The following is a 21545-nucleotide window of genomic DNA, read 5'->3' on the forward strand; positions in this document are numbered from 1 at the left end:
CTTGTAATGTTCTGCCTGTCGGAGATATTCCTCTGGTGCTTAGTCAGTCTGGTCCCCGTGTGGTTTTGCGCTGAACAGGTAAAACTAAATAACTTAGTTTTATGAAGTAAAAGAATAATTGAAACCCAACTACACCGTTGACTATGAGCAAATGATGGCGATGAAGATCAGCATTTTATAACTGAAAATCCATTTTAAATCACTTCTGAACATGTTGAAATTGAAATACCACTGAAACATTTTAGCTTGGAAAACCACATATCAAAAGAATTCCATCAGTACATTCAGGTTGTGCAATTTCGTTTCCTTTCTTCATTGGGTTCACAAATTCAGATATTCTAAACCAACATTAAAAATGCTCAAATTCAAACGTTCAATTCAGATGTGAAAAATTCAAGTGAAGTTCGAAGTCAAAGATTCAGACCTAATTATCCAGGACACCAACGATAAGCAATCAAAACACGCGTAATGATTCTTTATGCCCATCATTTGCTTCCATACAATCAGCTTTCAGCATTATGAGGCTGCCATTGGATTTGTTATGGAATGAGCAACGGTTTTTAAACTGTGAGCTCAGACGTCCAAAGACTACTGCTGTGCTGTCCCTGCATGTCACACATAATTAAAAATGATACAAGCACAGAACAAAGGGTTAACAAAACTAGCTTATAATGAGTGTTAGTGCTCTTATTGCTTCCTTGTCTCATTATGTTACTCCCGCTGCTTCAAGTTAAGAGTTATATTTATTTATTGGTTTATTTGAATGGGACAGTGCACATTAATAAAAACATTTCTGCAAATGTGCCAGAGTTAGCCAACAGGCTATTTTTCATCTGTAGTCCCAAGAGGCAGATGTTACACAATAAACCTAAAAACAATGTACGATTAAAGTTAAAAGGTTAAACAATATTGACACTTAACAATGCGTGGACAAACAATGAAAAAAAGTGAGAATAACTATGTTAAAACATGGACTAAAAACAGTATTATGCTGTAGTTGTTTAGACGCTAAAAAACATCCACGTCAGAGGCACAAAACATAAAAGCATACAGAGTATGTGAAATACATAAATCACTCAGACACAGCTAAACAACAATAAAAGACATACATGCAGGTAGATGACGGTCGACCGGCATTTTGAAGACAGAAAGGTGACAGACAGAACGAGGGAAGTTCAACACAGACAGAGAAAGAGTTACAATCTAGTGCTGGCAGAGCTGAGTACGAACTAACCATTTCTGTAAGTGAGATTTAAATGACCTGTATGTGTGTAGTTCTCTAATGGTCACTGGGATGGAGCGCCATTGTAGTGCAGCTTGTACAGAAAATGCAGAATGACGAAAAGCACTTTTCCTGAGTGGGATAATGGAATCCCCTCTTGCTGCTCCTCTTGTGAGCCGATAACCAGTTGTTCTTGTGCTCACAAATAGTTTGAGCGGAGGAGAGGTCAAGCCATGTATAATCATGAGACAGACATTCACATATTTAATCATGTTATCCCAACTAAACAAGTTATATTTTGTGAGTATAGGGCAATGATGAGAACGAACAGATTTTTTTTCCAAGGATTTTGAGTGTGCGTTTATACAATGACTGTAGCGGTTTCAGAGTTGTGGCGCTAGCCTGTGACCAGGTTGTTGAACAGTCAGTGATGTGGGAAACGACCATAGCAAGCATGTATGTCTTAGCTGCCTCTGTTGACATGTAGTTTCGTGTGAACCTGAAATTTGATAGATTAAATTTGACCCGGTTACAGACCTTTTTCACCTTTTTTGGCTCATGTAAGTATAAATGATCAGCTGAGAGAAGTAAATGCTTTGACAATGATGAGGCTTATAATTATGTTTTGGGACAAGCACTTGTTTAATCTTGCAAATGTAAAAATGTGAAACCGAAGTGGTTGCTTGAATATGAAAAAATATTTTACATCACATTCTATATTTCAAAGAAACATGGATGTAGCAGTATTAAAGCACTTGATTAATACCATGTATTAGATTTGTCATTTTTCTCCTGTACTGTCTGTAATGATACTATATGTCAGGAGATAACAACATATAACGCTCTGTAATGGCGTGTTTTCAAACTCTACTGTAAATAACAGATGGTAGGAAATGATATAGATCATACATCTGTGAGTGCAGATAGATGGAGCAATTGCAAGCCATCATTTTTGGATTGCTACTCAGCTATATAAAGGTCAGTACAATTGATTATGAAGTGTTGAATAAAAAATGGCTTAACAACTGGATGGTGCTCTCCAAGCAACTCTCACTGTGCATGTTGAATCAGCTGAATGAACTATATCGTGTATGGTTATTTTAAGAAGGCAAAAAGACAACCTAGAGTGACTGAAATGAAAAAAAAAACAAAGTACGACAGCGACACTGAAGCAGTTCTGTGCATTTTGGGATGTCACAATGACAGGGAATCCGTGAGACCACAGAGCATCTGGTGAATTATGGGACAGCACAGGTTTCCCAAGCTGGTCTGTCAGTCAACGCAATGGTGGAGCACCACAGGGACTATTTCAAATGTCACCGCAATGTAATGCATCTTCTGCCACTGAGCAGTGACTGGAGGCTTCTCTTTGACAGAGCACAGCGAGGGATACCCAGGGCGTGCGAGTACGTAGTCATTCCATCATCTGGCTGGAGCTACAGTATGTGATCACTGCTCAAGCCGGTGAATGTCTCCGAGGAGAAGAAATTGTGGGTTAATCCCCAGCGGATAGCGAACTAACTTTGATGGACGTTTCAATTGAAATATGAGCGTCATCTTCATTTTAAGAATGTGAATTTGGTCAGGAGTGCGACAGTTTGTGACTACAGTCTCGTCAAAGATGCTGTCAGTGTGATGTCACAATTTCTCAGAGGGGGTTCATTCACAATGACATTACCCTCAGCTTGTACAATATAGATGATGGTGTTTGTCTGTGGTGTCATCAGAGCGCTGTCAGGCAGCACATCAAATCTTAGAAGTCACTCATCTCTTAATCTATGTATGATTTTCATACTGAAACCAAAACAAACCTTTTGTGTTTTCTGTCTGTGTTGAGTTCTGGTCCACCAATTTACAAAAAACCTTGGGGTGGGTGAAGGTCTTTAGAAATTTTTTTTTTACGTTTGTAAATACTTGAATAAGTGGGTTGAGAATAGAAACCTCTTTGCATGTAAACATCAGGCACTGCATCCAATTTACCCCACTGCTACACACCTGGACCACCTCCTCGGTACTGCATATGAAGGCACAAAATGATTAAACACTGAGTTTATTTAAAATGTGTTAACTGTACAGCTGTTGCAGACCCAGACCTATTTTTATACATTATGTAGATATTTTGCTACTAACCTCTTTCTCACAGTAGCAAGCACGTACTTAACCACAGCTCTATATTAAACAATGCCCGTAGTATACCCCTGACATTGTGATCATCCACTGTCTACTTGTAAAACATACCATTAAACCAGAACTCAGCGAAAGTGAAAAGAGCTGCAACAGCCTGGGCGCAGCTGTGTTGCCTTGGAGCTGTAAATCAACACCTTGTCTGCAGCTCTAAGCAGCTTTCTGCTTTGTTTGCTCGTCCATACATTTGATTGTGAATGTCAACAACATATGACGCCCTATGACAAATGCTGCCCTGACGGTTGATGTACACTGTCGCCGTCATGTTGTCTGTTCTCACCATGACATGTCTGTTTTTTAGGAGAGGAGCAAAGTGTTTCAGTGTGTGGAGAGATACCTCCAGATGTCCAACCTACCAATCTGGACTGGCACGTTCCATCCCATCCAGAGACAGATGGGTCCATGTGTGAGAGGTCACTTAAGCCCTTGATGGAAAACAGGGGTTTTACAGTACGCCAGGTCTGACTGCAGTGAAGGAGCGACAGTCAGCATTCACCCTTTGTGCCTAATTAGGTCTTGGTGGAGGCGGCCGAACCACCTCTGGATTCTCTTCACGTGGGGACCACCACACGGCTTGCGGACATCGTACCTAGCATGTGTGACAGTAGGGAGTTCAGCTAATCCAGCCTGGCTGGGGACAGTTTTGCTTTCATGGTGAATGAGTTAATATCCACACTCAGGTAAATCAATGACTGGGTGGGGAGCGGAGAACTCTTCTGCCAACTCTTCTGGCGAAACCCAGTGTTGTACTGTGGGTGCTGTACGACTACCAACATGTGGAGGGCATGCCTTCTCCTAACAGGGGGCCATACAAATGAGGTCTTCTAAATACGACAAAACATGGAGAACGTGTACACATGCAACATTCTCTGTCCCGGAACCCTCACATTTTTTTATGTTAAAATTAACTTTCGGGACCTGAAAACACACTGTGAAAGAGTTAAAGTTCAACCCCTAGACCAGATAACACGGAGGTAGTGACCTGTCAATCACAAGGTAGATAGAAGGTCCTCTACTGCCCAGCTGTCATAATCTAAATGAAAGAGTCCTCTGACTTGACACAAATCCAGATGCACTCATCTAGGTCGCCTTTGGCTGCCCTGCACTTACAGCAGTAAGTTTCATGAGCTGTTGAGAGTGCTTTGATGACTGTATTTTGCTCAGAGCTTTGCCTATCAGGCTACACACAGGGTGCCTTCAGCCTTTTCATTGGTGGAGCTTGCTGGGACCCTACGTAGTCTGGCAGCTTTGCTAACAGCAGACCACAATAAGGGACGGACCAAATGATTTACTGTCGCATATTTTGATTTACAAGTGACAAAATGTTTTTAAATAAACAATGACATAATCCTAATCGGACGAACATAATTGATCATAAAGTAAAGGCGAGAAGTGATGTTTTTAGTGACCAAAAATTCTCAGGTCTCTATAACTGAAACTATGCATTCGTAGAGAGTACGCTCCCTGACTTCGTTGTGTCTTCCAACATCTGAGACTAAATCCATCCCCTTGGCTGTGCTGCATAAATGAGTATATTCTGTCAGCACTGTGGGCCAGTCTCCCCAGGTTTATATCGAAATGATTTGGTTATTTGAACCTGCTGTGAAGCATTCAGGGGTTAATATGTTAGAAGCTGCTAATGACTGAGAATTTTTAGGAGGGAAAAACCACTGATACCACTATCTGCTCATTGATGCTTTTTTTCTACCCAATCTTTGATGCAGCTGTTGTTCGGGCTAGAAATAGAGGTTTCAAAGCTGAAATGGAAGAAAAGAACCACCTTTTGCCCTCAGCAATGGAATATCACTAGGGTGCTGAGACCTTTGCTCACTGAAGGGGCACGCCCTCATACTGAGACTGAACACCTGCTACATTTTAATATTGCCTCTCTGTGTGCCTTCACTTTCAGAATACTAGACGAGATGTCATATCTATGACTATAAGTCAATTGTCTACTTCCTCCATTAAAAAAAAAGAATAATCACTTAAAATGAAAGCAGCGACTTTTTCCAGCACATCTTTGGCAACAAATATTTCCAACACATCTTTTTCAACATCATATTAGGTATGTGTCAGCTCTCATGTTGGCACAGCTTCACAGTAGCTCATTAACCAACTGTTTGGTAGGACACAATCTCAATCTTGTGGAAGGTGAAGGCCAGTGTTGCATGCCATGCAAATTAAGAGGTTTGTTCTCCATCTGGCCAGGAACACCTCTGGGGATATTCTGAGCCATGGAGACCAAATGGTTTTTGCATGTGGAGGGACTGCACAATGCGTCTGAATTAATTCACTATACTGGAAGAATCATGTTTCTCCACTCCAGAGGCAAGCCGATTGTCCCCTTGTCAAATAGCTCACTGTTAACACTGAAATATTCCAGCTTGTCATCTGAAATCCAATGAAAAGGTAGGGCAGTCTAACACAGACGGAAATAATTTAACATATTAAGTCTTGTATAGAGCTAAAATAATAAGTGCTGCCGTCATAGTGTTCTTTCCAAAGTGTCAATGCAAAAATGTGAAACATTACTTTTAGTCATCATTACAATTTCCAAAAACCTTTGACTAAAAACAATTTAGGAATTTGACATTCATACACTTTTTTTTTCTTGTGTGCAAATCCTTAAATTGTTATATCGTAAGTGTTGTAAATCTTGCATTGGAATGTTACAATCTCATTGAAGGGTAATAATGAACAACGATTTGAGATGCCATTTGTGCATGTCTCAATTTAATGATTTCCCGTCTGAGATTAAACCCTATAGCAGGTACAATTGCTGCTATGGCATTTAGTTTGCTTTTTAGTGTTTCTATATCTGGTACTAGTTATAGTTGATGTGTCATGGATTGTTTGTGTAAACACACTTTGAGGTGGCAATACTGACTAGAACAGAAACACAGTAAAAAAAAAAGCTCTTTAGATTTGATGTGTAACATATTTCAACAGCAGTTCTTTTTTGCTTCCACATCAAAGTCTTTGTCAGTTAGTCAAACAGTAAAAAAATGTATTATTTTCCCTTACAACAAGCTTGAATGTTTTGAATTAAATTGAAAGAAAAAGCCTATGCCTATACTTTTGCATAAGTGGATGCATCCTAGACAGACTGAAAGACTTGGGGGATGAGACAATGAAACAAAGATCCTAGATCACATTGCAACCCAGGATGTTGCCGTTTACCGGTGCAAACTGTTCTCTGTGCAAACGATGAGCAAGGACACCCATACCTACTGTATAGATTGTGTCCAGGACTCAGAATCTGTTGTAACTCTGCCATGCACCATCATCTGTGGGGAGCGATGCTATGCGTGTTTGTTTCATTTGTTGTGGTTGTCGGCCAGTAACCCTCACCCTGACCTCTAACCTAACCCTCCCATTTTCAGGTTGCTCTTCTATCAGGTTTGGCACTCCCCGCTGAGGCCCCTCATTAAGAGGGAAGTGGAACATCTGTGCTGGTCAGGCAGGATGACTTAAGCCTCCTGGCCAGAGTCTCAGCAAAGTGTCACTGCTAGGATCAAGAGAGGACAACTGCTTCCCTTATATTTTCTTTTAAGACAATTCTTTCAGCTGGCTCTGGTTTTATTCTGGCCTCCAGTTCTTCACAGTATACCTTAGACCAGCGGTTCCCAAACTTTTTAGGCCGCGCACCCCCTTCTACATCCCGACTGGGTTCGCGCACAATCCACCCCCCCCTTAATAATAAAAAAAAAAAGAAGCAACAGAGCCTTTTAAGCCTTCATAGCCGCATAAGAATCGGACCAATGAGAGAACAGTTTGCTCGCGCGTGGCATTTGTTTACAAGATTTAGTCCGCTGTTAAATGTTGCAGTGTGAACACAAACCGAACAAAGGAGCAACTGCAACATTGTATCATATTAATCCCTGAATCGGAACAAAGCAAATGAACTGAAGGTGTGAAAACGCCCTGAAACACTGCAACAAAGTTTCAATAACTTTCAGTGACACAAGGCGTCACTTTTAAAGAGCAATCAGGATGCGAGCACACACGCACAGGCTCAGAGGCAGATTATCACATTTCATTTACAATTAATGAGCGACTAATGTAGCCAGGATGTCTTCGGACAAAGCATCGATGCGGCGCGACACAGTGTTGTCGGACACCGGGATCATGCACAACTTTTTTGCTTCTTTCTCCCCAATCATACATTCCACCATCTCTCTGGCAGCTGGCAAGCTCACGTCTTCAGCGATTGTGTGCGGTAGCCCCTTTCTCGCTATTCTGTAACCAGATATGAAGCCCGTAGTGCGTCATTTATAGACCAACACATGAATGAGACTGCAGTTGTTTTTGGCTGTTTTGTAACTCCTCCAATTTCGATATAAACAATGTAAGGGGCTTTTGACTTGCACTGGCATGCTTGGTGTTCAGGTGGCGACGTAAATAAGAGCTTCAGACTGTTAGCCAGAACCTCACTGCACACCACGCACTGTGGCTTTGGGCAATCTGCGTTGCCAATCCAAGTGAAGCCCAGACACAGATACTTTTCATCATATTTCCTCTTTTTTTCCCAGTCTGATGCTCACTCTCGTTTCCTCTTTTTCACCTTGACTCCGCGATGGGCCGATGTGCTCCCGATTTGTCTGTGCTATCCCTTCCTCCTTTCGGTCTCCTCCGTCTCATCTTCCTCTGACTCCCGTTCGATTTCTTCTCCCGGTCTCTCCCCACGCACCTCTCCGTTCCCCTCGCCTCCGATTCCTCTCTCTCTCTCTGTCCCTCTCCTCTTTTACGACTGATAGCTTCAGATGTCCCACCTGACAGTTTTTAAATTAAAATTACATTTTTTTTTAATATTTAATATTATTACACCATCAGACCGCCATTACACTTTTCCTCTCGCGCACCCCCTAGAGGCAGCTCGCGCACCCCCAATAGGCATCTCCTAATGGCTATATACCTTTTAGTTCTTGTTGAACTGACAAACACGAAAGTCTCCACATCACCCTTTCTGTGAAACTGATTTAGTCTAGTGAAGTGTCTTGGGAAAACTATGGCCGCACACTTCGCTTTAGAACAAATTCAGTACAGCAGGTTTGAAAATAAATCATGAAACCCACTATGAAAGTACTCATCTTTAATGGCAGGCCCCTGTCAACTGCCATCAGATATTGTCAGAAGACATGTCATTAAAAATGTTTGACAGATAGAGTGTTGCTTCTGTCTCCTGGCTATCTTCACATTAGACACCAGTGCCTCTTCAGTTAACAACGAGCTAAAACGCATGTAGACACAATCTAAACACAAGACCAGAAACAGATCAAAAATAATGCAGATTTAAAAAAAAGGTAAAGCATTTTTTTGTTTAATATATGTATTTAGTATTATGACTATACTATGTATATTAAAATAAAAACAAATTGGTAAGATTTTCGGTTTATCTTTTTCACAGTATATAACCAGTGCCCGACCAATACGGGATAAGGATGTTACCAATATAGATATTAGAAAGATACAAAATACAACAATAATATATTGCCGCATAATTCTTATTTTTTTACATACCTGACAAATATTTTATAGGAATCCTAGAAACTAGTTTTACGACATAATCACGACAAAGATATACTGAGCGGAAACATTGTAGCATGTCAGTGCTCTCTGGTGGACAAACTATATAACAGCAACACTTAATTATCTCAAACATATCTTTGCCATTTATACGTATACTGCAATCTCTTATTACTTGTCAGCTTACGTATACAACGAAAATGATATATACACATCGCTGACCCACCATCTCCCCTGACACAACATATCTACACATCAAATTTGTTTAAATGATCCAAAGTCATGATGTCAAAATTGGTTAAACTGTAAGGAGCGCATGTCTCAATTGTAGTTCAATTACACCTCTAGCTGCAAAATGCACCGCATGTCAACACCAGTTATTTTCCACCACTGGGCCGGGGCCACCAGGTGGGCCTCCGAGTGCCATCTAGTGGGCGGCGGAGGTACTGCCAAATGGACGAGATTAAACCAATACAATAATTGTTTTTGGTAATATACAGGACTAATGGTTTTAACATATAAATGTGCTCAAGAATTCATGTCAAATTAAAATGCATAATTTTAGCTGTGTTTGAATATCACCTCGCCAATCACGACGCATCATCAGGTGGAGACGAGAGTGTTTTGCCACTATTAGCCAGCTAACGTTCCCTCGAATGCAGCGACACGAAATGGATTGGTTTATGAAATGAAATAGTGATTTGGGAGAAACCTTGTGCCAGTAGTGTGGTGAGGAAATATGACCCTGAATACATTACAAGTAGGATTCATAATGGCAGGCAGTGAAGGGTGAGGCTAGGCAGATTTTTTATTTAGCTTATTACATGTTTACTGAACAGTTCATTTTTCCTCTTTTTTTTCTTTTGTTTTTTTAACAACCAGAAGTATACCTTCATTTACAAAAGGATGAGATTCCCTGGTCTAGACAACTGATGTGTTCCATAACACCACATCCATAACAGCGCACGCCTTCATGTCCACCCTGAGGCATGTTTTACCACGGTGCAGCTTTTCCAACTGTGCCCATATATATATATATATATATATATATATATATATATATAGTAAAAGCACACACTGTCTCTATTTGAGTGTGGACCACATGGCTGAACTAAGCTGCAGTTGGAATGGGTACCATGTGACATTTGGGCTGGTTACCATGATATTTTTATTTCACTACTCAAGAGACGGTATCTAGAAAATGAGCGGTTTTACATTTTAATGCAGTGGTGCACATGAGCTTGTTTTAAGTACACACTGCTGCCATACTGTATTCTGTGCCAAATAAAACAACCAACGTCTTTGACTGAGACGTGTGCCAAACGCATAAAATCGCATCTCCTTAATTCAGTTAATTTCTGGACCCTGCACTTCTACCACACACCATGCAAAAAATAAGCACAACCAAATGTCAAACACAAAATGGCGAATTTGATAAGTTAACCTTGATAATGTTTGCTGTGTTGTGTCCGTCTCGAGTGTGTGGGTTGATATTTGCCCATAGCAGTAAATCCGGCAGAGAGATTTCAATTTAATTAGGCCTGGGAATAATGTGAAGCCTACACAATTTCCTTGACAAATAACCTACACTGAACGGTAAATAACAAGTCTGTAAAATTGTTGCACTGGGATCAAGCCACGGCGCGTATAACAGCTCCGCATTTGTTGAGTAGTAGCTATATAGGAAGGATTTATGGTGTATAATAACGGAGAGTAGTGAGTCACAATACTTGTGTGAAGTGAAGACGGTGGAGCCCACGCAAAGCTCTTGGTGTAATGTATGCAGCCAGCACCTAATTTCCTATTCCTCTCCAAGGAAGCCTTCTGAAACAAACCCAGTTGCTCTATTTATATCTGGAAACATCTTTTCATCTCAGCGTTGGTCGTGCCATTAGGCGCAGCACAACATTAACGCATCTTCACCTGCGCACTGATAAGTTTGAATGTTAAAACACCATTTCGTTTATAATTTCTAAGCTATCTGGGGACTTACTGTTTCAACACTGGTCATTTTCGATGCTCGATTACTAGTATTGTTCGATTTTTATAAAACTGACAGCTTGTGAACTGAACATTAAATAGATTTTCATGTGTTGAATTTCTTAAGTGTGTGTGTGTGTGTGTGAAATATGTCTAATTGAATGCTTATGCCTGAGTCATTTCTGAATGAGTGCGGAGGCAATGTGAAGGAGCTAGTGCACAACCAGTATGGTACATGCACTTTTACATTAGTATTAATGATTTGGTATCGATACTCAGTGGGAGGGGGGGGGGGGCTTGTTACAATGGGCAAACCACGACAGAAGCTACACTGTATATTAGTGTTCTGGCATAATTTGGTAAAATATGTCAATTTCTGGACATACTGAGCATTAGAATAGAAGTGGAGAAGTGAATTGTTCTTTAAGGGTGGTGAGTTGTTTCTATTGATTTTTTTTAATATCTCTCACCACAAAAAGAAAATGTCATTAACTATACTTGTCATTGTCAAAGACGTGCATATCTGACCGCAGCTTGAATTCCCACGAGGGATGATACATCTTTTAATCACCAAGTATGCTTGAGGTTCATGAAATGGACTGTGGCACTTACCTTCAAACACTGCACTAGAGGACCAGTGGAATCTGCTTCATCATGATCATGCTTTTGTATGTAGTGACGAGCAAATTTTAAATATTTCAAAATTAAATAAATTCATAACATATAATTCGATGAGAAGGCTTTCTAGTATAAAGTGCTAATACAGTTAGATATTTAAAAACGTGGAGGTCTATCCAAAGCATTTCATCAATTTGGAATTATGAATTATTGTGAAATGTTACCAGGCAATGTGTGCATAATGGCATTTCATGTCAAATTATTAGTTAACATATTGTACTTTATGTTTCCATATCAATATTTTATCCAGTTTATTCCTCTAAAGGTAACACTGGTCTTTATGTCAATGTGTTTGCTGTGACCAAAAAATGGTGAATTTTAAGAGGCAGGGTTAAAGGCTTTTATCTTTTGTCATGGTGATGTCAGCTAATGCGTTTACCCGGATTACTTGTTTGAACAGTTAACAAGTGAGAGGAAGTAAAATGAGTGACAGCTTCATTCAAAATAGAAAGAGCTGTTTCATCAGGAATTGATTGCAATGATATGCCACATGTATTGAGTGTGGCTGATAAGTACAAATTATGCTAATATGACATAGCCAAAATAACCTACTACACAGTAGGCTTTATGTTATGGAGATTTCAAAAAAATAATTATAATAATTTGAATGAAACAAAAGGCTGCTGATTTTGATCTGGGTGTTGGCTCTCTAATGCAAGGTACTGTTTCTCTGAATAATCCTCACACTTTATGAGGTGGCAGTATGTCATGCATGCACACTGAATATACAGCCCAGTGTGTAGCACACCAGCGGCCGACGCACCATCGACAACGCAGCCACCACTGGCTGAGCAGGAGGCAAGTTGTTTTCGCAAGGAGTAAAAAGGCCAAAGTTATCCTTGTCTGGCTTTGTTGACCATACTTTGCAAAAATCTGAATGGAAAATGTGTGAAAATCCAGGAAATGTATTGGAATCAATACAACACCACTTTTCTGGTAAACCAGATTTTATCATTGTGCTTACCACTCCAGAATCCAGCTACATGGATTATTCAATCCAGTTAAAAATGAATATGAATTGATCATGGTTAGAAAAACAATGCATTTAATCACTTTAAATCATCCCTGAAGGAAAACCTTCACTGCTGTTATTCTGAGGAGTACAGTACAACATGTGATTCATGCACAAGAAAACACTTCTTGTCTCAGCATAACTGTGACCGGAATATGTTTCATCTTCCTCAGTTTGTCATTTTGAATGTACTAAAACGGTATAGATTGTCTACGTATAGTGACCTATAGAGCAAAATGCTGTAGTTACACTCAAAAAGTGGGCTAAAAAAAGCACTATTCGTATGAGGCTGCGGCGGTGTGTTCACTCACCAGCTGGGCATCTGCAGGAGGCTGTTCCATTGGAGCGTGTCAGGCAGGTGGAGTTGTGCAGGCACGGATTGTGGAGAGGGTCACAGGGGTCATAAGGCTGGTTGCACAAGGGGCCGCTGAAGAAGGGGGGACAGGTGCAGGAAAACTCCCCGGGTACGCCTGACTCCTGACACTGAGCTCCATTTAGACAGGGCCCAGAATCACACTCATCCACATCCTCTGCACAGTCCACACCTGTCCAGCCTGGCGAGCACAAACACCTGGGATACACCAGAGAGGAGATATGGCACTGTAGAGGTCATTTCAGCATACATTTAAATGAATGCAAAATAAATAAACACTTATTTAGTAGTATTCTAAGGGATGTCATTCTCTCTGGCACAAATCATGCTAAAAATGAAAATAGCAGCGGTACGGTGGGGTGCTGCGGATAAGCTGCCGCAACAATTCAAATGATCCACAGCACACATTTTTTTGCCATGCAATACACAGCGGTTCAGTCCATGTATTGGCACAGCACTCTCGGATATTTGTGTGAAGACAGTGCAGGGAATTTAAAGGTTAATTGAACTACTAGTCAGAGCTGATTTTAATTCTGGACAGCTGAATGTAGGACACAGGAGGTTAGAGCACTGAGTGGGGATTAAATGGAAATGTATGCATGCTAGACACAGACAGAGAGAGATGGGGACAGAGAAAGCTTTCTGAAGCATCTGCTCTTAAGGCTGGGTGAATATTCCACTTGGTGGCAGTGAGTACCCGAGCACTACCAACCACTCCACCTTGCATTTATTTTCATCGCCCAACTTTTCCACCTGAAGCAGTTTTAGGTCTCCCCAGCGAGAGGAGGGCATTAGCTGGAGCAGATACACCAGCTTTTTCCTCCAATGAGTCGCAGATCCCCTGAAACCTTTTCATGCTGTGAGCCATTGATTGACTCATTTGTTTTACCTGCCATCTGCAATTCATTATCTCCGCTGCCGGTGGAAGGACATATTGCTATCTCTGAACGGCTTCTTTTTTCTGCATTTATGAAATGACTGGTGCACCTCGTGAGGACAGCGCCCTCGGGCCGGCCCGCACACCTACTTGTAGCTGTTGAGAAGGTCTGTGCAGGTGGCGTTGTTTTTGCAGGGCTGCGAAAAGCATTCATCAATTTCTTGTTGGCAGAACTCCCCCTCCCAGCCAGAGTGACACACGCACTCATAACTCTGCAATGCAAAAAAAACATCTGCACTTGTCTCGGTGTAGTAATATCCTATTAGCAATACGCACCATAAATATAACAAAAAAACATACGGTAGACATTTGGAAGCGGTTAATTAAGTTGTTATGGAGCATTCAGAGGGCATTTATTTCTTCGCTCATTTATACCCATTACATTTTAGTAAACGGTGCAATGCTTAATATGCTCAAAAATATTGCAGAAAAAAAAACTCCCACTCACAAAAAAAAGCTCTTTGCTGTTGAGAACTGTCTAAACTGTGGAAGTGTCAAGCTCCTCTTAAATTTCCACATTACTGCCATGCGGATGCATTCCTCCTACCACCCCTCTGGATCATATGTACGCCTGTGTTTTTACCCATGCCATCCAAGGTATATGGTACAAGCCTTTATCAAGCATACAGTATAAGAAAATACATTTCCATAGACATGCAAACATGTTAGAAATTGCCTGGATTTGTTTAAAGCCAATGTTGTTTCTACTGTAGATAAAGAAATAGAGTTATATAGCTGCTACCTTTGCTAATCTTGTTCATTCCTCCATTCGGAGCAGTATGTGAACAGCTTGTCCTTTAGTTCATCATTGCAATCTGCATTATGATAGTTAATCATGGTTTGTTGTCTATTACTTTCCAAGGTACCGGTTAATTTAAATTCCTCTTTGCATGTACAGGATGAAGGAAGTCATATGGTCAAGGTTTTTTCAGGATCCCTCATTGCCAAGATCCTGTCTGAAGGTCCCGTGTGCTGCTGGTTGAATGCATGCTAATCTGTATTTCATACACTGGAGGGGCCCCGTTAAAGTTTGTCTGATATAATTTGTACAGTGTGGGCCCTTTGGTGGTGGTGGTGGTGGTGGTGGGGGAAATGCCGTCATCTCTTGATAAATTAGATGCCTCCAGGAGACTTCTATTCCTTACCCCTGGCCATAGAACATAATCTCATTTTGCTGCTAAGTCACCTTCAGGGACCGCAATTCTCCAAAATAAGCTAAAGCTCTGTGGGACACAGTGTTCAGAGAGAGGGAATAGCTGCACTGTAAACAAGACTATGCTGAGGAGTTTCCAAAAACTGTCCCAATTTGAATAATGAGTGGAGAAAGAAAACTAGAGTAGTGAAACAGAGAACAGTATGACTAAACATATATTGGTTGAAATTTCATTATACACCTCATATCACACCAAATACCCTTCTTATGCAGTGCCCTTTTGTCTTTGGATTTGGAGTATTCCCTTTATCCGTATTTATAATATTCCCTTTTATCCCTTTGTTGTGCTATAGGGTAATTTTGAAACCTCGTCACAGAACCCCCTGTTGACTATTTCACAATATAGAGAGGGACAATGAGCATGTGTCCTTCAGTTATCCCAAAATTGCTACAGTAGCACTTTCTTGAAACTCAGGTGTCTTGACAGCAACAAAAGAAAATGCTAGTTTGCTTTTGTTGAATATTAGAAATGTACCAATGAAAGCTTAATAGTTACTTTTGAATGACATAATTGCTCATGCCAGAATACTTTTTTTACTTTGGTCAACAATAGTATAATTTGAACACACTGCAATGCGAAAAGATGACATGTTTCTTTGGTTTGGCAATCCATAATATGGCTTAAATTGTATTAAATATAGACCATTATTGAACAGTTTCTATGGAGGAAGTTAACTGCCACAAGTTGATTATAATTTTGAAAGGTTGACATTAGAAATGTATTCAAATTAAGATTTAATTAAGAGATTTTGTCTTTCTGACAAAAAAAGAAAAGAGAATTATTACTCACTGAATACTTATGAAAGGGTCTGTAATACTTCTTTTTTCTTTTCTTCTCATCATGTGCCTCCTCTGGGACTCCGTAGTCTAACAACCGAAGCGTGCTGTTTTTGTTAAATAGATCTCATCTTTCTTGCATACAACATGCACAAAGTACAAACTTATTTTAAATCCAAACATTAGGTGTGGACCATCCTCTAGACGTTATCTATCTTTGTCTAAAGGAGAAAGAAAAACAAGACTTTATCTATGACACATCTGCTTCACTACTGCAAGCTGTTAGCAAATAAGCAGCTGTTGGAAAAAAGGCCCCTGGTACTCATTGCACAGTTTGTAAGCAGCATGCAGCTCCCAAGGCCCTTTTGCAGCTGAAACAGATCAATGTTATAGGCTAAAAACATACTTGAATAACTACAGAGGTAAAGCTGTGCCTTGCAAAAAACAAAAGTCTGAAAATGTTCTCTTTAACCCAAGTGTGTGCATCTTTGTAAACAGACATCAGTAGAGAAGAAAGAGCATGTACTGATGATGAGCATGTATAACATGTACTGAAAGCAATCAGCATTTAGATAATCGCTCGATCTTTGATGTACAGCCTCAATTTCACAAACTCAGTTTTCATTCATAATTTCAACAAGCATTCACAGAAAATCAACTGAGCCCTGCAGCTAGAAGGCAGACCAGGCCTGTCCTGTTCATCCTACCACTGAAGTATAATCCAAACTCTCCTACATTAGCTTAGCTACAACTATGTAAGATGCAGCTGCAAATGTAGTGTCTTTTTTCAGAAAGAGGACAAATTACGAGTTAATCCTAAAGATTCATCTTTTTAAATAAAGTATCTAATTGCGGGAAAAAAAACACAGCAACATTCTGGTCAAAATAGGGACAACTTCACGAGTATGCAATTCATATTTCATACGTCCATTGAAAACTCCTGTGTGTTTTTTCCAAGTATACTTAAATAGCTTTCGGTCATTTTAACACATTCAAAACTCAGCTCACTCGGTATAAATATCATAATTGGCATGATTTGTCTGTTAGGAGATAAAACAACGAGGTGCATTCATTAAACATTATGAAACATGTTTCAGCCAGACACCTAACACTTGAAACGAATGTCCCTATAAGACCGATACAATCTGCATAATTTGCCTCGAATACATAAACCTGATCGTTGTACAGCTGTAGCAGAGCTCAGTCATGTTGCCATATTTCATTCTTTTTTTAATAATACACTTAATTTTAACAATACAATAACACACGATCACTTTTCATGTTATTGCACAGTTGTTTATATTTTACTGCAACAGAAATGATTTCAAAAATAAAACTGCATGACGGTCATCAAAGGTAATCGGCAGAGCCTTATGTGTTTCAGCTCTGTCAATATTGTATTATAAACTGGAGTGCTTTCTAAAGAGTTACAAACTGTGGTGATTTACAGGACATTGTGCCATTTTAAAGCCTTTTCGTAGCCATTATATCAGGCCATTATACTGCCAAAACTAAGAGTGTGTCTACATACCAGATGGAGGTCCTTGCATATCGAGTTGGTGCTGCACAAACTGTTCACGCAGTCATCGATGTCTTGCTCGCATCTCAGCCCAGCATAACCGGGGTTGCAAAGGCAGTAAAAGCCGTCGACAACTGAAACAAGATGAGTAGGACAGTTACTGCATTTCACATCATACATTAATCCATACATCATAACACAGGAAAGTGCTGATAACGACTATAAAGCACAATTATTCACTGTGATTTCATTTTTTAATGGATGTGACTATTGAAATAAATGCCTTGTGCTGCATCAGTCAAACCTGTTGTTGCTAAGTCCATGTCTGGATCAGGAGTTTGACACTAACAGTCTCTGCAATGGCCAGTCAGGCCCTTTTCTTCTACGACTTTCCTTGTTCCCTGTCTGTACTTATCCCACTCTTCCTCAATGAAAGCCTGAAAGCTCTGTCATTAGTTTTCCCAATGTCAACACAATGTCAACACCCTGAACGAGCGGAAACGAAGTGCAACAATGAGAAGAAGCCCATTTCAGGGGCCATTCTTTATTCAAATGTTACAAATGCGGCAATTTCTTCCATCCGAATTAGAATCTTCCACGTCGAATAATCCATTCCTGCCTCTCTTTAATTATCAATGACGTTAAAGTGGGATGCATCATTCTGTTTCTCCAGCACAACACTGGTGTACAGGCAGCCAGTGACAGAGTTAATTGCACTTCTTTCAGGAGTGAATTTATTACTTCCCCAGTCAGGGTCCCAGGATTCTTCATTATCCCAAAGATTTACCACGTAATCTATGCTGTCACTCTGTCTTGGTGTGTGTAGCTGCTATTACTCTCATTAAATGCTTAAGGTCCTGGGTGGCAGCAGCATTACTCATCTCAACCACTGTGGCTATGCAGTGCTCTCCCTGGTGGCTGTTGCTGCTGCTGCTGCTGAGCGCCGGCCAATAGGCCCTAGAGGCCTGCCACAGGTGAACTGGCTGCACTGGCTGGATTAGTCAAGGGAGCTGGCCAAGGATAGGATACTCTTCGATAGCAATCCACTGCCATCACTGCTTTGTTCCGGCATAATCCAGTTGAAACAACATTGGCAGGATTTGTTGAAATGTCACAAAGGCTAGAGGGTATTAAGACAGTACAAATATTTTGCTCCTGAGAGAAATTTTATTTGACCCCGCACAACCCCGCTCAGTAAAATCTGTGCAGTTTTACATTTTTATCTTAACTTTTAGATTTTTATTTAGATCAGTGAGCTTGTATTAACTTACGCTAGAGATGGAATAAATAGGGGTAATATCTTATCAGATAGCCACGGGAAGATAAACAATATTCTGCCTTTGATTGTATTATTTTGCCTTTTATCATTCACTATTCAAAACAACACATCACTGATGTTTAATTGATTTACTTCTACAGTTATGTTCAGGAACTAATCAAGCCTACTTCAGCAGGTAATGTCCTAGATCCTCACATCAGACGGGATAACTCCACTCTCATAACACTCCGATGAGCTGCAATGGTGACCTAATTGAAAACTGCCTGTCAGACTGTAAGTGAGCAGAACTAAATTTGACAGATGCAGTGTGTGTGTGTGTGTGTGTGTAGGTTAGCTTCCATCTTGAGTGCCTGTTATTAAGCATGCTGGTAAAGGCTGTTTCTCACCATCATAGCAGAAGCCGTGAAAACAGGGGTTGGAGCTGCACTCATGCACATTGATTTCACAGCGGGGGCCAGTAAAACCCCGGTGACAGTGACAGCGGAATCCCAAAGGGAAATGGTCCTGATCCAACTCCTCAATACACACTGCACCATTCTCGCATGGATTACTGGCCTCGCAGGGTAAGAACTCACAATTATGACCTGGAGTGAGGCAAAGAAACGCACGTAAGAGACCCACCCAGCAGACAACAATACAACAATCTCTCTAGCAATGCAATGGACCTGAAAGTCTTGGGTTGCCAAAAATGATTCCCCGATTGTATGATTCCCTTAACCCATCCATGTGGTGTATTACATGCTGTGTCAAGCTTACACGTTGAACAGAGAGACAGACAGGAATAGTTGATGCTATTCAAACATGTTCCAGTAGATGCTGATCCAAAGTCACTTTCCTCAATCGCAAATTATCCTCACATATATATACAGTACAGTCAGAGTCGAACACACTGTTTTGTCCATTTCAGTGGCTGAACACTGTAAATGAAATGGCTGATGTTATAACAGTACCTAAAACATTACAAGCTGTGTGCTTGCAAATGAATAGTCTCCATCCTCATATCCAATTGGCAGTCATGTTTAAAACGGCTCATAAAAACACCTGTGGCTGTGCAGCACTCAATTGCACAACAAATGCACAAACTGAAAGTTAATCAAGATTTCTGCGATTGGTGCTCAGTCACTTTGTTTTAGCAAACTGCCAGAACCGTACAGACAAATTAAAGTGCAAGACATTGGTATGTTCAGATCATGCATCAAGCTGTGGAAGGAAATCACTTTCATTGTCAAATACAAAGGGAAAGAAATAAAGAACATGCATGTACACCATTTTTCAACAAAGCAGTGCAGAACATGAATCAGCCCATGCAATGAACGTTAAATGAGCGAATACAAAATGATGAATGTTGCAAAACCTGCAAAATTTGACAAGACACGTTGGTTACCTCTGATGACTTCTGTAAAACAGTCACATGAAGAAACACGTCAAGAAAAAACAAAAACATTCTTACAGAAATGATCAGTTGCCTTTTTGTAGAGGAATTGCTGAACCCAAAAGGGTTCTATAAGCTTTAGTCAAAAATGTAAAGAAGGAACATCATTGCTTTTGGCTGAGCCAGCAAGTTGTCGTAGCCACAGCTGACTAAAGTTCAGTTCTGGCTACATCAGCGTATTACATAGAAACTTTGTGGACATTTTTTTATTTTGTAGTTTAATATTGTGAATACTCGAGTTATGGCCAGTTTTGTGAAGTCACAGCGACTTCTGTACATATTCTAATCAGCTCTTCCATGAGTGGAGGCAAAAAAAATAAGACGACTTGTGCAATTTGAACATGTGGAAAACTGTTTCACAAATGCACACGAAGAAAGAGTGATTGCTAAAATGACGGAAGATCATGAATGTTGTTTAACCTGTATTATGTTATGTTAAAATATATTATATGATATAGGGACGTCTACACAAGTATTAACCAAGGAATATAAGCCTATAAATTATTCATATTTAATCAGGTTGTGATGTGTGCACGTGTAACTGTTTTACACACGTTCCAATTGATTGGTATTTGTGTGTACATTGGGATCCACAATACTCGAAATTACGCACAAACACATTTGTAAATCTTTATTTTGATATGTCGATCATGTAATATACATTTGAAGACGTGTTGAGATGAACTTCATTCCATAGTTTCATATTGGAACGACTTCATGACCAGACAATAGCTACTTTCCTTGGCAGCACTACTGATGTCAACCATGAGATGCTTACTTTACTGGTCCTTGCAGGGAGCGGGATGACAGCTCCATGAGACAATATTTTTGATATAAACAGTGTCAAATCCCTTTCTGCAGTGTGAAAGGATAACCAGACCTGCCAATCTCATTGACAATCAACAACCCATTGTACAGCTGCTAGCAGCTTTCAGTGCTTTTCAGTCATTGCAGCATTCACAGGAGACAAACAAGGTCCCTTATTTTAGTAGTATCGCACTTGAGATACTGCCAGACTTGAAGAAAGAGTGGAATTGTAAATAAAATCAAATAAGACAGAAGTTATATTTGCTTCTGACACTTTGCTTCTCAAACGTGTGATCGAGGTAGATGAATTGGCTGACTGGGTCTAAACTAAATCTGGTTCAAACCAAGGCTACTGCTTTTCTAAGATTTGGCTTTGACTCAGCACTGGAAAGCTTTCGCTACAAAGTGTGTTGTGCAGATTGGGAACGGAGTTCTTGCAAGTGATTCTAAGTTACTGTAAGGCACATATGTGATTATTACCACGCATGTTATTTCCATACTGTGCTCCGTTGCTTTAATGATCCCAAATTGTCTCCCTCAGAGTATACTTTGGTTTGATTTACAGTTCCTTTTATCTTTGACTGTAAAAAGCAACCTCATCACCAT

At 40.2% G+C, this 21545-nt stretch overlaps 1 protein-coding gene across 1 annotated transcript in view; it reads right to left on the minus strand.

The window, feature by feature from the left end:
- Positions 1–21545, minus strand: part of eys (eyes shut homolog) — a gene marked incomplete at both ends in the record, with an annotated part of 142260 nt that overhangs the window by 79507 nt on the left and 41208 nt on the right. Inside the window, 4 exons of the mRNA XM_079279841.1 lie at positions 12914–13173; positions 14003–14124; positions 17434–17555; positions 19087–19284. Of these exons, the coding sequence (XP_079135967.1) occupies positions 12914–13173; positions 14003–14124; positions 17434–17555; positions 19087–19284 (702 nt within the window). The remainder of the gene's footprint in view (positions 1–12913; positions 13174–14002; positions 14125–17433; positions 17556–19086; positions 19285–21545) is intronic.

The sequence above is a fragment of the Melanostigma gelatinosum genome (assembly GCF_949748355.1).
Source record: "Melanostigma gelatinosum genome assembly, chromosome: 12".
In the NCBI taxonomy this organism is placed as follows: Eukaryota; Metazoa; Chordata; class Actinopteri; order Perciformes; family Zoarcidae; genus Melanostigma; species Melanostigma gelatinosum.